Source organism: Barbus barbus, assembly GCF_936440315.1.
Source record: "Barbus barbus genome assembly, chromosome: 7".
Lineage (NCBI taxonomy): Eukaryota > Metazoa > Chordata > Actinopteri > Cypriniformes > Cyprinidae > Barbus > Barbus barbus.
The window spans coordinates 15036647-15050553 of record NC_136735.1 but is presented as its reverse complement, the minus strand read 5'-3'; the positions used below and the strand labels follow the sequence as shown (position 1 = coordinate 15050553).

At 38.9% G+C, this 13907-nt stretch overlaps 1 protein-coding gene across 2 annotated transcripts in view; it reads right to left on the bottom strand.

The window, feature by feature from the left end:
• Positions 1-135: 135 nt before the first annotated feature.
• Positions 136-13907, bottom strand: part of LOC306873166 (glycine receptor subunit alpha-3-like) — a gene marked incomplete at its 3' end in the record, with an annotated part of 92156 nt that continues 78384 nt past the window's right edge. Inside the window, exons 7-10 of one of the 2 annotated variants that reach the window (XM_079422254.1) lie at positions 11699-11913; positions 11097-11246; positions 7123-7239; positions 2065-2340 (exon numbers count right to left, since the gene is read on the bottom strand). In XM_079422254.1, coding sequence (XP_079278380.1) covers positions 2065-2340; positions 7123-7239; positions 11097-11246; positions 11699-11913 — 758 coding nt within the window. Of the gene's footprint in view, positions 2341-7122; positions 7240-11096; positions 11247-11698; positions 11914-13907 lie in introns of both variants that reach the window. The other variant, XM_079422253.1, reaches the window with a different exon arrangement.

Genomic DNA, 13907 nt, shown 5'->3' with positions numbered 1-13907 from the left:
GATTACTAACAATTTTGTGAGCGCTCCGCGCGTTCGTTCTTTAATGCCCTCGGCGGCAGTCGAACAGTGTACAAGTACATACACGTGGAGTGAGTAAATGAACGCACCTAAATGAACGAGACCGCGGATGCTTTTATAAACATCTTTATTTTTTTCAGTTTTTCAGTCAGAGGGCTCTTCGGTAAACATATGAAAAGAACTTCACACTTTACATTACAGCGTTTATGTTAACGCAGCCTAATTACTGACCAATTTAAAATAAACAAAGTATTTTGTGTTGCAAAATGTTAATACATTTCGTTAGTATTATAACTGTTCCCTTAGCTATATATACTTATGTAACACGGACGCCGTAAAGTGTGGCCAGTAGTATTTACAGATGTACACAGAACATATGCGCCTCGCCTCTTATAATAGCAGCGAGAACATTGACTGCTGGTCCAGTTCACACTGAAAATGAAGTATAACAGACTTGAGTTCATGCATAACATTTAATAATGTTTGTACAAAATAAATTACAAGTGGTCTCGCATTATACTGTAAATGTCCATGAACTTCTTGTGTCCTTTCCGTGATGAATAATGTGATAGTGACACTATCTAATGTGTCAGATAGTGTTCAAAACACAGCAGCACTGCTCTATTTACTCTCAGGAATGTATGAAACTAGATATGCTTTGATCATTTGTATGGCACAGTTTTTCAGCAGATCATTTTGAAAAGAAAAGACATTTCACCCAGACAAGGGACAAACCAAAAGAACAAAAAAAAAAAAAAAGGTCTAAGAAAGTCTCGTCCCAGTATTTGGACTGTTTTTAACAGTATTTATAAGTGAACAGATAATTCTGACTTTCAACAAAATAAATATTTTTAACATACATATCGATTCCAAGTACACATTTTCCCCATGACATGTTTTTATTCGCAATACCTTAGGGATATCTTCAGAGGCAGAATTAAATATCGTTCTCTTTTAGTATAATTTAATAACGTCTATTCAGAATTTATTGTTATACAAACACCATACATGCAGTTAGATTAGTCTAAAACCACTCAAATTATGTTCTTAATTATGAATCTCATTTATATATTTTTTTGCGTTACTATTTTTTGTCTTTGGACTTGTCTCAGAAAACACGTTGACTGCAACATTGTCCCAACAAGCCCTCCTTGAATTCATTTCTCCATTCATGAATTTGCAACACATGTGTGACAGTATTCACTCCCAGCCACATTATTTTGCGGTGACATTATTAGTTTGAAGTGACTGGCAATGGTTTTCGAACAATAATGCTTTTGTTTGAGAAAAACTTGAAGGATGGTTTCAATTTTTTTATGGTTACTGACAGTATGCCACCAATTAAAGTTTTCAAAATGTGTTTCCTTGAAGTAGTTAATGTTAAAGTGTTCATATAGGCTAGCTGTAAACACAATAGTCTTATTTGCTGGTTCAGGGTCATTCTTGAGATTTAGCTCAGAATGTTTTTGGCCTGGATGCTGGTTTCTAGAGCTGGTCAACAATCAGGTTGGGACAAAATGATTGAGGATACATTGCACTGACCAGTAGTCAACTCTTTCTTATAAAATAATCAACATTAGTAGTTTGTGTTTGGATATTTGTATAATATACATTTCTGCTCTTGCACTCTTGCCGTTTTTCAATAGCTGTATATCAAAAATACAACACAGAACATTGGCAGTAAAGCTGTAAGACAACAGAGCTGACAAAACCAGTGCAAGACACACACATCTGTCACTACGAGGGGCTGTAGTCGGTATCGGACTATGCTTCTGTGTTAAACAGGTGTGTAGAAGTGCTGACCACTTTTGTTGCGGGACAGGTATGTCAGAGGCCCTACAGATGCCTATGCATTGCATAGTGAGTGCAGTGTCTTCGTATGGGTGTACAACACAAACAAACTATTGAAATTAACCGCCGGTCCTTGACATCACAGTTTTTCATAGTCATTTTAGCATAGATCTTAGCAGGAAACATCAGAGTTCATTGATGCAGCTTTGCTGTGTTACTACCGTACCTCACAAGGTGCAACACGCCATGTTCCATCTATGGCTTGTGCACATCCTCGTGACGTAGGATTTTGTAAAGAACCCAATAGAAAATATTGAAAAATAGGAAGGCCAGTGGGAATCCAGCACGGGACACAGTGTCGATCTTCTTGGCTCGGTCGATGAAGAGTTTTCTCATCTCCTCATGACTCTTGCCAGCAGTAAGGGCTGGGTCAGAGGGTGTTGTGGCCGCATTATTAGCAGCTTTGGGCACGGCTCCATCTTTCCCTGCGTTGGGCGTGAAGCTCAACCGGCTCTCCCGCACATCCGCCTCCTTAGAAAAAGGAAAGGATACAGAAAGAGAAGCAATCAAGACTCTAGCACTCCTACATTCATAGAACCTGTTGCTTCCCTTTTAGGAAATTCTGTGATATAAGATAATAATGTGAACAACAAATTACAGTATTAGCACTTAGTTTTTATGATGTCTCTATCATTTTTAAATGACTTATGGGGAGCTTCTGCCAAACTACTGCCTTGCTAGCCTACAAATGTTAAACAGTCAAAGAGGTGAGAAAAATGTAAAAAAAAAAAAAATTTTTGCTTTGCATTCTCTTGTCAACAATTATTTCAGACAAATATAGAATACTTTTGTGGAAAAAGGAAAATTATTTTGGTAGAACTTGAACACAAGCTTAATAGCCCCGCCCCCCACACTAATTAAACATAAAGAGGAACAGAACAAGTCACTGGAACAGAAAAATAGAGTAAGCATGCAACTGAGATTAATTGAATGTAACAAGATTATATGCATCATCATCAAGACATTTAAAGCATCTTTAGTAGAAATATCACCCGTCAAAGATACTGGACATTTAAATTAATTTGTGTATTGATTTTATGCTATGTGCATTCTCTGGTACTAATATTCAGCCCCAATTGTCCAATAAACTGATAAAATATACATTATCATTTAAAAGTTTGGGTTTGGTAAGGCTTTTTTTATGATTTCTGAAAGAAGTTTCTTATGCTCATCAAGGCTGAATTTATTTGATCAAAAACAGTAAAAAATAGTAATGTGTAAAATTAAATATAAAAATTTTAAATAACTTTTTCCTATTTGAATATATCGTAAAATGTAATTTATTCCTGTGTTAGCAAAGCTGAATTTTTTTGCAGCCATTATTCCACTCTTCAGTGTTATATGATCTTTTAGAAATCTTTCTGGTCACACTTTATTTTAAGGTCCAATTCTTGTTATTAACAAACCATTAACTACATCTTTTGCCCCAATAAACTCCTAATTTGCTGCTTATTAATAGTTGTTAAATTTAGGTATTGGATTAGGGATGCAGGTTATGGTCATGCAGAATATGTGCTTTATAAATACTAATAGTGCTTTATAAATACTCACAGGCGGCGCCGAGATCGTAAACAAAGGCGGGGGAAGCGCGGAGGACTAAGAGCTAAGCTAAAGCTAACACCGCACCGGCTCTCTTTACCCAGCATTTTCCTCACTAATGTGCGGTCATTGGTGAACAAAATGGATGAGATACGACTTCGCATCACCCATAGTAAGAAACTTTTGGACTGCAATGTCATGGTTTTCACTGAAACATGGCTACATCGACATACCCAATAATGCTATTGATCTAACCGGACGCTACATGCTCCGAGCAGATAGAACGGCAGATGACTCCGGCAAGACCAGAGGCGGAGGATTGTGCATTTATGTAAACAAAGCTTGGTGTACGAACTCTGACATTGTTGGAAGACACTGCTCACCTAACCTAGAGTTTCTCATGGTTAAGTGTAGACCTTTCTATCTGCCGCGGGAGTTCACTTCACCATTATAACTGCAGACTATATTCCCCCGGATGCTAATGCCAAGCTTGCTATGAACGAACTGCATGCGGCCATTAGTAAACAACAGACTGTACACCCGGAGGCTGCATTTATTGTTGTAGGTGATTTTAATCACCCCAACTTAAAGACAGTGCTCCCCAAATTCCATCAGCATGTCTCCTGCCACACTAGAGGAGACAAAACTTTGGATCATGTTTACACAAACATCGCTGGAGCTTACATCGCAACTCCCCTCCCCCACCTGGGACAGTCTGATCACCTTTCTTTGTTTCTCACCCCTAAGTATTAACCCCTCATTAACCGTGTGAAGCCATCAGTGAAGACCATCAAAGTGTGGCCAATGGGAGCAGAGTCTGTACTTCAGGACAAGTTTCAACACACGGACTGGAGTATGTTTGCTTCTCAGGCTGCCAGTGGCTCTCACACGGACATTGATATATATATATACCACCTCTGTACTGGATTACATCAATACCTCCATTGACAGTGTTACAACAGAGAAACAGATCACAACGTACCCTAATCAGAAGCCACGGATGAACAAGGAGGTGCGGCTCCTGCTGAAAGCCCGCAACACTGCTTTCAGATCTGATGACGCTCAGGCTTACAGCATATCCAGGGCTAACCTGAAGAGGGGCATTAAGAAGGCCAAGCACTGCTACAAGCTAAAATTAGAGGAACATTTTTCCAACTCTGACCCCTGGCGCATGTGGCAGGGCATCCAGGTCATCAGTGACTACAAGCCATGCAACTCCACTCCGACGGTCACAGACGTCTCCTTCCTTAATGAGCTAAATGACTTTTATGCTCACTTTGACAATAACAACAAGGAGACAGCCACCAATATCACACTCTCAGGAGACCATCGGACCCTCAAACTCACCTCCACAGATGTCTACACAGCATTGAGCCGGATCAATGCATGCAAGCCTGCTGGCCCCGACGGCATTCCTGGACGTGTGCTCAGGATATGTGCAGAGCAGCTCGCAGGGGTCTTCACAGACATTTTCAACCTGTCCCTCACCCAAGCAACTGTGCCAACATGCTTTAAGTCCACATCCATTGTGCCAGTGCCGAAACACTCCTCCCCAACGTACCTGAATGACTACCGCCCCGTAGCACTCACACCCATTGTTATGAAGTGCTTTGAGTGACTGGTCCTGGCACACCTCAAGAACTGCCTCCCACCCACACTGGACCCACACCAATTTGCCTACCGTAGCAATAGGAGCACTGAGGATGCAGTATGCACAGTACTGCACTCGGTATTCACACACCTGGATAACAACAACACATATGTACGGATGTTGTTTGTTGATTTCAGCTCAGCATTCAACACCATCATTCCCTCCAAGATGACCACTAAACTTGGAGACTTGGGTGTTAACACCTACCTCTGCAGCTGGATTATGGACTTTCTGACCAACAGACCTCAGCATGTTAGGTCAGGCCACACCTGCTCCACCACCATCACACTCAACACCGGCGTACCACAGGGCTGTGTACTGAGCCCATTTCTCTACTCCCTCTACACCCATGACTGTACACCTGTGCATGGATCCAACTCCATCATCAAGTTTGCTGATGACACCACAGTGATTGGCCTCATCAGAGACAACGATGAGACTGCCTACAGGGAGGAGGTACAGCACCTGGCTGCATGGTGCACTGACAATAGCCTGCTCCTCAACACCAGCAAGACAAAGGAGCTTATTGTGGACTTCAGGAAGAAGAAAAGTGGCGCGCATGACCCCATCCACATTAACGGGATGGTTGTTGAACGTGTCTCCAGCTTCAAGTTCCTGGGAACCCACATCTCGGAGGACCTGACCTGGACCACCAACACATCCAGCCTAGTCAAGAAGGCTCACCAACGCCTCTTCTTCCTTAGGACACTGAAGAAGAACCACTTGTCTCCAGCCATCCTGGTGAACTTCTACCGGTGTGTGATTGAAAGCATCCTGACCAACTGTATCACAGTCTGGTATGGGAACTGCTCAGTTGCTGACCGCAAGGCACTGCAGAGGGTGGTGAAAACCGCCCAACGCATCACAGGGACACCACTTCCTGCCATTGAGGACGTCCAGAGAAAACACTTTTTACGTCAAGCTCGCGGCATTCTTAAGGACTCCTCTCACCCTGACCATAGACTGTTTAACTTTCTGCCCTCTGGGAGGCGCTTCAGGAACCTCCGAACAAAGACCAGCAGACTCAGGAACAGCTTTTTCCCTACAGCTGTCTCCCTACTGAACTCTGCCCGATGATACCCCCTCACACACTACTACAAACTCTCCACCCCTCTCCATCACTAAATCGGTTTAAAAAAAAGAAAAAAAAAACATCTACACACTGAGTACTATGTACTGGAAATTTTTATTTTCTATGCACTTTCAATGTTCATTGCACTAGTGTTTATATATCTTAATGTATAGCTTATAGTTTTTGTTCATAGTGTACATACATTTACTGCATAATCCATCTGTATAATATGTTCATATCACCCATCTGTATATCATACTGATAGTATTTAAAATTTGTAAATTATGTCCATAATACTGCCTTATCTGTATATTTCTGTACATATGTAACATATTGTAGACACTGTATATCCTGTACCTCTGCTTATTGCACTTCTGGTTAGATGCTAACTGCATTTCGTTGCCCTGTACCTTACATGTGCAATGACAATAAAGTTGAATCTAATCTAATCTAATCTAATCTAATCTAATCTAATCTAATCTAATCTAATCTAATCTAATCTAATAAACAGCCAATATATTAATAATAATGCGAATAAGAAACTTGTTAATAGTGAGAATTGGTCCCTATAGGCAAACTGAAGTGTTACCATCTTAACACCCCCCGAATGTATATGTTAAATTTAAACACCAAAATTTATTAGCAGATGGTATGTAGACATTAACTCCCATAAATGTTATTTCACTATAATTAATGCTAAAAATGGAAGCTTAAACTGTAAAGTAAGGTTCTAAAAAGGCAAACAATCATATAACACTTGTATCATATGAATCCATAATCATATGATTCATAAAAATACTCAAATGGGTGTTTTAATCTTGACATTATGATCACTACTTATCTAAATGGTAAAATAATGTGACATTCATAATGTTTCATGAGGGCTGGACCTGAATGAACATGGACACATGATAGGGAAGTTGAATAACTGTATAATGAACTCATCGGTCAAATGCATGGACAGAGATGAAGTACTGTGCTCTCTCTTTACCCTGTCATTGGATTCGTCGAGTTGGCCCATTGATCCGTAAACTGGCTCGGCACTGCATAAGCCATCGATATGATGCAATGACTCGGTAAGCTCCTCATCAAATGTTTGATCGAATGGCTTTCAGCACAGCAGTGGGATCGAAGAGAGAAGGAAACACAAAGCATGCACACTAATAAAATATAATGGCTCTCCACATGCAGGATATCATGCAATACAAATAAATAAATAAATATCAACCAATGAGTGGCATTCAAAAATAATAGTACAGGCATGTAAAAGACATGAAAATGCATAAAAACAAATGTGTATTATTCTGAAATCAAGTGTTTTCGCCTCAGAATGCAGCAACCAATATTGTGGTTGTGCCTGAACTGCTTGCCCATGCATTTTACAATGTCCTTTGAACTTAATGCACCTTTTTTCTCTCTGAAAACTGTCGGCATTCCATTGGCTAAGCTTCATATCATGAAGTCAATAATATTCCAGCTCCACAGTGCCAGGGGAAATAACATCCCTGGCCACATGCAATATTAAGTATATAAACAGACCTAAATCTCAGTATAGCCTTTTTACTGTTTTCTGATTTGATATAATGTTTGAAATATGTTTGTTTACTTGCTAGGTATGCCATAAGGATGCACTGAATACTTCTGTCCTCTAGGAGGCAGTGTGGTATATGTGTAGGACTAATAGTGTAGTGGTTTGTGTGATTCCAGTGAAAATAAATGCGACTCTAGTTGATTATTTCAACTGATAGATGCAAATGACTACATTTTACTGTGTTATATAATCAATAACATATTAATAACCATATAACAACATAATCAACTGATAAACAGGTGTTAATTTCCAACCTTACATGTTTTTCAAACTTAACATCAGTGCTCCTAGCATCACATCAACTCAACATGCCTGCCAAAACCTGCACATTCAATCAGTTAAACTGTGTTTGGCTGTGTTTTTAGAATTTATCTAAGCAGAGTCAAAAAGGTGCAGAAACTCTGTCAGTCTCCCAATCATCTGCTTCACTTACTGTCAAGTCCAATTGCAGTGACCGTTTCCCCTCATATGGGGTAAACGTCTTCCCTTAGGATTTTCAAATTCACTTTTTGTTTTAGTGCTGTGAATGCTATTGGGTTCTCTTTTCAGAAGTGATAGGCCTACTGACCAATTCAATTTGTGTGACTGTTTTCTCTTTTAAAAGTGCTAGAATATTTAATTTGCTTTATTTTTATTCTTTGTCATTTTATATTATTTATATAAAATACCCCTGGTTTCACAGACAAGGCTTAAGCCTAGTCCTAGACTAAAATGTAAATCTGGGCCCATATTCATGAAAAATCTTAGTGCTAAGAGTTGCTCCTAGTAACAAAATTCTAAGAAAAATCTTAGAAATGTGGGTCTTTAAAATTAAAGACAAGATCCTAGTAAAGAAAAAAGTAAATCAGAAAGCATCTTAACCCTTAAAAGAGGTCTTACGGTCTAAAATTGTTAGGAGTACGAACGAGGACTTTTAAGGGGCTTAAGAGTTTCTTTAGTAGTGGAGAAAATGGATGAAACATGAAGAGGGAGAAGAAATGCATTGCACACAATCATGACAGTGAGTTAATAAGACGCTACACATTTGATCGTGCAGGGATCATGTTTGTGACTGATCTAATTAGAGACATGCTAACAACTCCGACACCACACAGAAATGCGATAGTGCCAGAAATGGATGTAATCACTACAATAACATTTGGCAACTGGAAAAATGCAACTATGCAGCAGCGATGATTTGGGTCTTTTACAGCACTTAGTATTAGGCTGTCTCTGTTCATTTCCTATAAAATACAGTAAGTATGACAGCATGGTAAATAAAAAATAAAGAATATATATATATATACAGTGTGTGTGTTTGTGTGTGTGTGTGTGTGTGTGTGTGTGTGTGTGTGTGTGTGTGTGTGTGCGTGAGTGTGTGTGTGAGAGAGAGAGATAGCGAGAGTACGGTAAAACAGGAAAAATTACAAGTGAAGGCTTGTAATAAACCCTACTCTTAAAAGCGCTCTTTTATTTCTTTCTTGGACAACAAACCAATCACAATCTTCAAAAGACTGTGTCATAGCTAGCAACGGGGTCAGCCCCGCCTCCTCACTAAGATAAAAGTTTTTGTCTTTTCCTCGCTCAGAGTTGCTCTCAGATTGGTCTTGAATCACTTTTAAACTAAGACTCCTAGTTAGAAATTTTTAAGCTAAATTAGGAGCTCTCTAAAAGGATTCTTTAGAATCTTTAAGTATACGGGCCCTGAGCGCTTTCAACTGAAAGACACTTGCAGACTGATCTTAAAATATATCAGTGCCTTTGTTTTGTCTCAAGATGCACACCAGTAATGTTTTTTCCTAAGCACGTTTATTAAAATGACTTAAATGTCCTAATTGAACTATGTCCGAATCCTGGCTTACTCTAAACCCTGTCTGTGAAACCAGGCCATTATATTTTATTTTTACCTTATCGCAATGTTTTGAGAAGATATGTAGACTATTGCTGTGGTCCTGTTTGGATTGTATAATGTCATATTAACATATTTATTTGTTAATATTTTATTTTAATTGTTAATTTATTGTATTTTATTTTATTTATTAACATATTCACTATTCAAAATAATCTGATATTTTAAAGAAATTTGAATCTTTAAACTCTAAATACATGCGATTCAAAACAAGTCTTTGTTGATGTCACGGAACACTATGGGAACACACCGTGTAAACAGGGGTTTGGGTCCAAAAGCAGGTCTTTATTAACAAAAGGCAGACACAGTCCAAAAACAGAAAGAGAAACAGATCAGACAGGATCTGAAAAACAACTGAAACAAAAACAGGGATATGACACAATTACGGCAACCTAGTGCTTGCATCAGGCCACATATAAACAACTAATAATCAGCCCCGAGAGGCATGGGGAAGGAGTATATAAATAGCCATCAGAATGGACAGCAGCTGTGTGTGTGTGTGTGTGTGTGAGTAGGTGCACAGATGTGTGGAGTTAAGGTAAATGAGTCCAGGAGGATGGGCGATGGCGACCTGTGGTGGTGAGAGGGAGAAACACAGAGCCTGACCCCTGACAGTTGGGGTGTCCCAGACAATCTATCGGTCTATATGCATTTGTTGACTCTAGTAGTTCGCATTGTTGCTCTAGTAGGAGGCGACAAGTGGCTGTATTTATAAGTGAATCATTGAAAAACTCATTAAATCGGTTCATTCAAAAACGTGATTTATTCAGGAACGAAACAAGCGATTGAGTGAGTCATTGAATCATTCATTGAATCGATTAGTTCAAAACTGTGTTTTACTTGGTGTTGCAACGGTCCTACTGTGGTGTTAAGTGGAATTATTTTCTTTTGCAGAGCGAGAACAAAGAAAGTAAATGACAACATTGTGTCTAAAATGTAATTTCTTCCCAAAAGAGCGGACATGGTCATTTGTGAATTTAATGTGTCTGGCCTCCGGTGTCACAACCTTCCAGCTATTTTTAGCTGTACAAAACACCTCTTTTGTGACTTGATATTTCAAACTGGTCTGTCTTACCATATTATTTTAATGTATTATCCTAATTATGAAAACACTGGTTTGTAGTGCAAACCGTTTTACTGTTTACTGCAGTTTGTTATTCTTCTAATTTTTTTCCCCCCTACAGCAGCTAATGAACCGGAAGTCTCACACATTGTCAGAAAACGGCTTACTTCCACGTTGAAAATAAGGTGGATAGACCTACAAGCAGTCACGCTTGCAGTCATGTTGTTTTCCCAAAGCACTTACTTGCATCACTCGGCATGGGTCAGCACTCATATAAACACTTGCCTCAAAACTTACTTGACCTTTCATGATTTTGATGGATAATGGGCAAAATCTTTAACATTTGATCATGACACTCAACACTTGTGTGTGATAAAACATGGATGCAATTTATCTTTTTATAAATGTGGGTTCAGTCCATACCTTGCCAGACTTCTTCCTTTTCCGTCGGAATCGTAAGAGTTCTTTGTGTTGCCGCGAAACAAAGTTGACTGCAGCATACTCCAACAGGGCAGAAAAGACAAATAACAAGCACACAGCCATCCAGATATCAATTGCCTTCACGTAAGACACCTGCATGGCAGAAAGACACAAACACATATGTTCTCATATACCTTAGTTAGCCTTTGCCTTTTCATTCCAGCCTGCATAACAACAACCCAGTCGTTTTATTATTGAACAGCATAGGGATCCGTCAGTCTATTGTCCTTATCGCAGATATGAATCAGAGATAATTCTCTGCCAGGTGAAAAATACTTTTTTTCTGGAAATTGTGTTAACTCAATGTAGCATTTATGAGTTTTTAATATGCAATACACACTGCATGCCTGCTTTCACACATGGATGCACTTTGCACATTCCCCTCTGAGCTGCATTAATAAATGATAACTGAGAATGAATGGCAGACAAAGAGATGTGTAGAGGTGCTAATAGAACTTACACCCTTCTACTGACCAGTGATGCAGCGTCTTTGTTACAAATGTGAATAAGGGTCTTTCTTTAATACTGTATGTATGCACTCTTACCTTAGGTAAGGATGTTCTGGATCCAGAGCTCTGAGTTGTCATCGTGAGCACTGTGGTGATTCCCAGGGCAACACGGGCAGGAGCGGCATCCATGTTGATCCAGAAGGAGACCCAGGACAGGATGACGATGAGCAGGCTGGGAATGTACATCTGGATCAGGTAGTAGCCCATCTGTCGTTCCAGGTGAAAACGTACCTCGATGCATGTGAACTTGCCTAGCAGAAGGAAAAGTGGACAGAGGGCATATGAAACTAAGGATATATGCTTCTAAGATCTGGTAGGTTTGATTATTTTGTGGTTTTATTTGGATCACTAATACATTTTGAAAAACAGAAAAAGTTTTATTTTATTTTGTTTGCTTTAATGCTTTGCTGTATGTTAAAATTATAATAATGTACACACTGTTCAAAAGTTCAGTAAGATTGTTTTTGTGTGTTTTCATAATGAGTCTATGCTCACCAAGGCTAATTCATTTTTTCAGGACTATTTTATGATAGAAAGTTAAAGAGAACAGCTTTTTTTTTTTATTAACACCGTAAAAAGTGGTATCCTACAACTGTTACCTTAAAGGGGACCTATTATGCAAAAATCACGTTTATAAGATGTTTGAACACAGTTGTGTGGCCTCAGTGTGTGAAAACAACCAGCCTGTAATGGTAAAAATCCACCCACTAATTTTTTTTTATAATCCCACTTAATCATACATAGTCTCAGAACAATCGATTCCAGATTTCTCCCTATGTACACATCATCTTAGGGAAAAAGCCCTGCCCATTTGTGATGCTCTCTGCCCTATTAGCATAGACACAGCCCTGAGTGAGAAGAAGCAGTCCACCATTACTGTTTTCTTGCTGTAACTGCTGGAGATACTATATGTCAGCGCATTACAAGTGTTGTGTGTTGGGATGCACCAATGAACATAGGAGTCTCCAGAGACTCCCTCCATCTGAGCCGCTGTGGACATCGAGGTTAGATTTCATTTTCAAAGTAAATGTCCCAGAAAAAAAATTTGTTAAAGTCCCCTATATGTTTAGGGATCAATACCAATGCTTTGTGCGTGAAAGTCAGATCCAGAAAAAGTATGTATCACACGTTTGTTTTCCAAATTGCCTTTCTGATAGAGCTTCTTGGCACTCTGTAAGGCTAATTTCTAAAGCTACCATTGTCTCTGCTTGTTTTCAATTATGCTGCCTTCACCAGAATTATCATGGATAGGAATGTGGTAGTTAAATGTTGCATATGAAAGCAATGTGAAGTCGACGCTTGAATTTGCCAAGCTCATAATCACAAGTGGGACTTGTAATAGCGATGGCAGCATGAGACCAGCTATATCATTATTTTTTATCGTGCTGTTCTCTCCGTCTGTGTAATTCATAAATGCAATATTATTATGCACAGTACAATCAGACGACTGACTTTTAAACCGAGTACATTTTCTGTAAAGATAACAGGCTTGTACTAATAGTGGAATGTGCATGTGCAAAGGCCAGCACCGACTGCCAGAGCCAGTGTTGCCAACTTCTTTCAATTGAAAGTAGCTAAAACTGGTAGCTAAATGTCACTAGATTACATCATAATGTCAAATTCATTGATCTATATAAAGATGAATAGATCAGTGGGCAAGATGAGAACTTGGATAAGGTTTGTCCAAGAAGTTGCTATATTTGTCCCTAAACTTTTGAAAAAAGTCTCAAAAGGGGAAGTCGCTAAATCTAGCAATACAAAATTGCTAAATTGGCAACACTGGCCAGAGCATGAGCTCTTGAAGCTCTGCCCTTTTCTGAAAAGGGGGCCGGAAGCATCAGCTCATTTGCATTTAAAGAGACAAACACAAAAATGACATGTTTTGGCTCATACCCTAAAAGTGGCCATTTTTACAAGCTCTAAAAAGTTCTGTTGGGTTTTTTGAGCTAAAACTTCACATACACAATCTGGGGACATCAGAGACTTATTTTACATCCTGTAAAAAGTGGCATAGGTCACCTGTAAAAGCTTTTTCTTCTTGATTTAACCTACAAAAGTTTTGTTGGTATAAGTATTTAGGCTTATTCAGTGATGTTAATATTTTAGACATGAATAAAACCAATTAATTTCAATTTTTATTTGAAGTATTTTGTAACATATGTCTTTACTGGCATCCTTGTTTAAAAAAAAGTATTAATTTCTTTTTAAAAATCTTTAATATAAGTATATATCTCGAATGATAAAA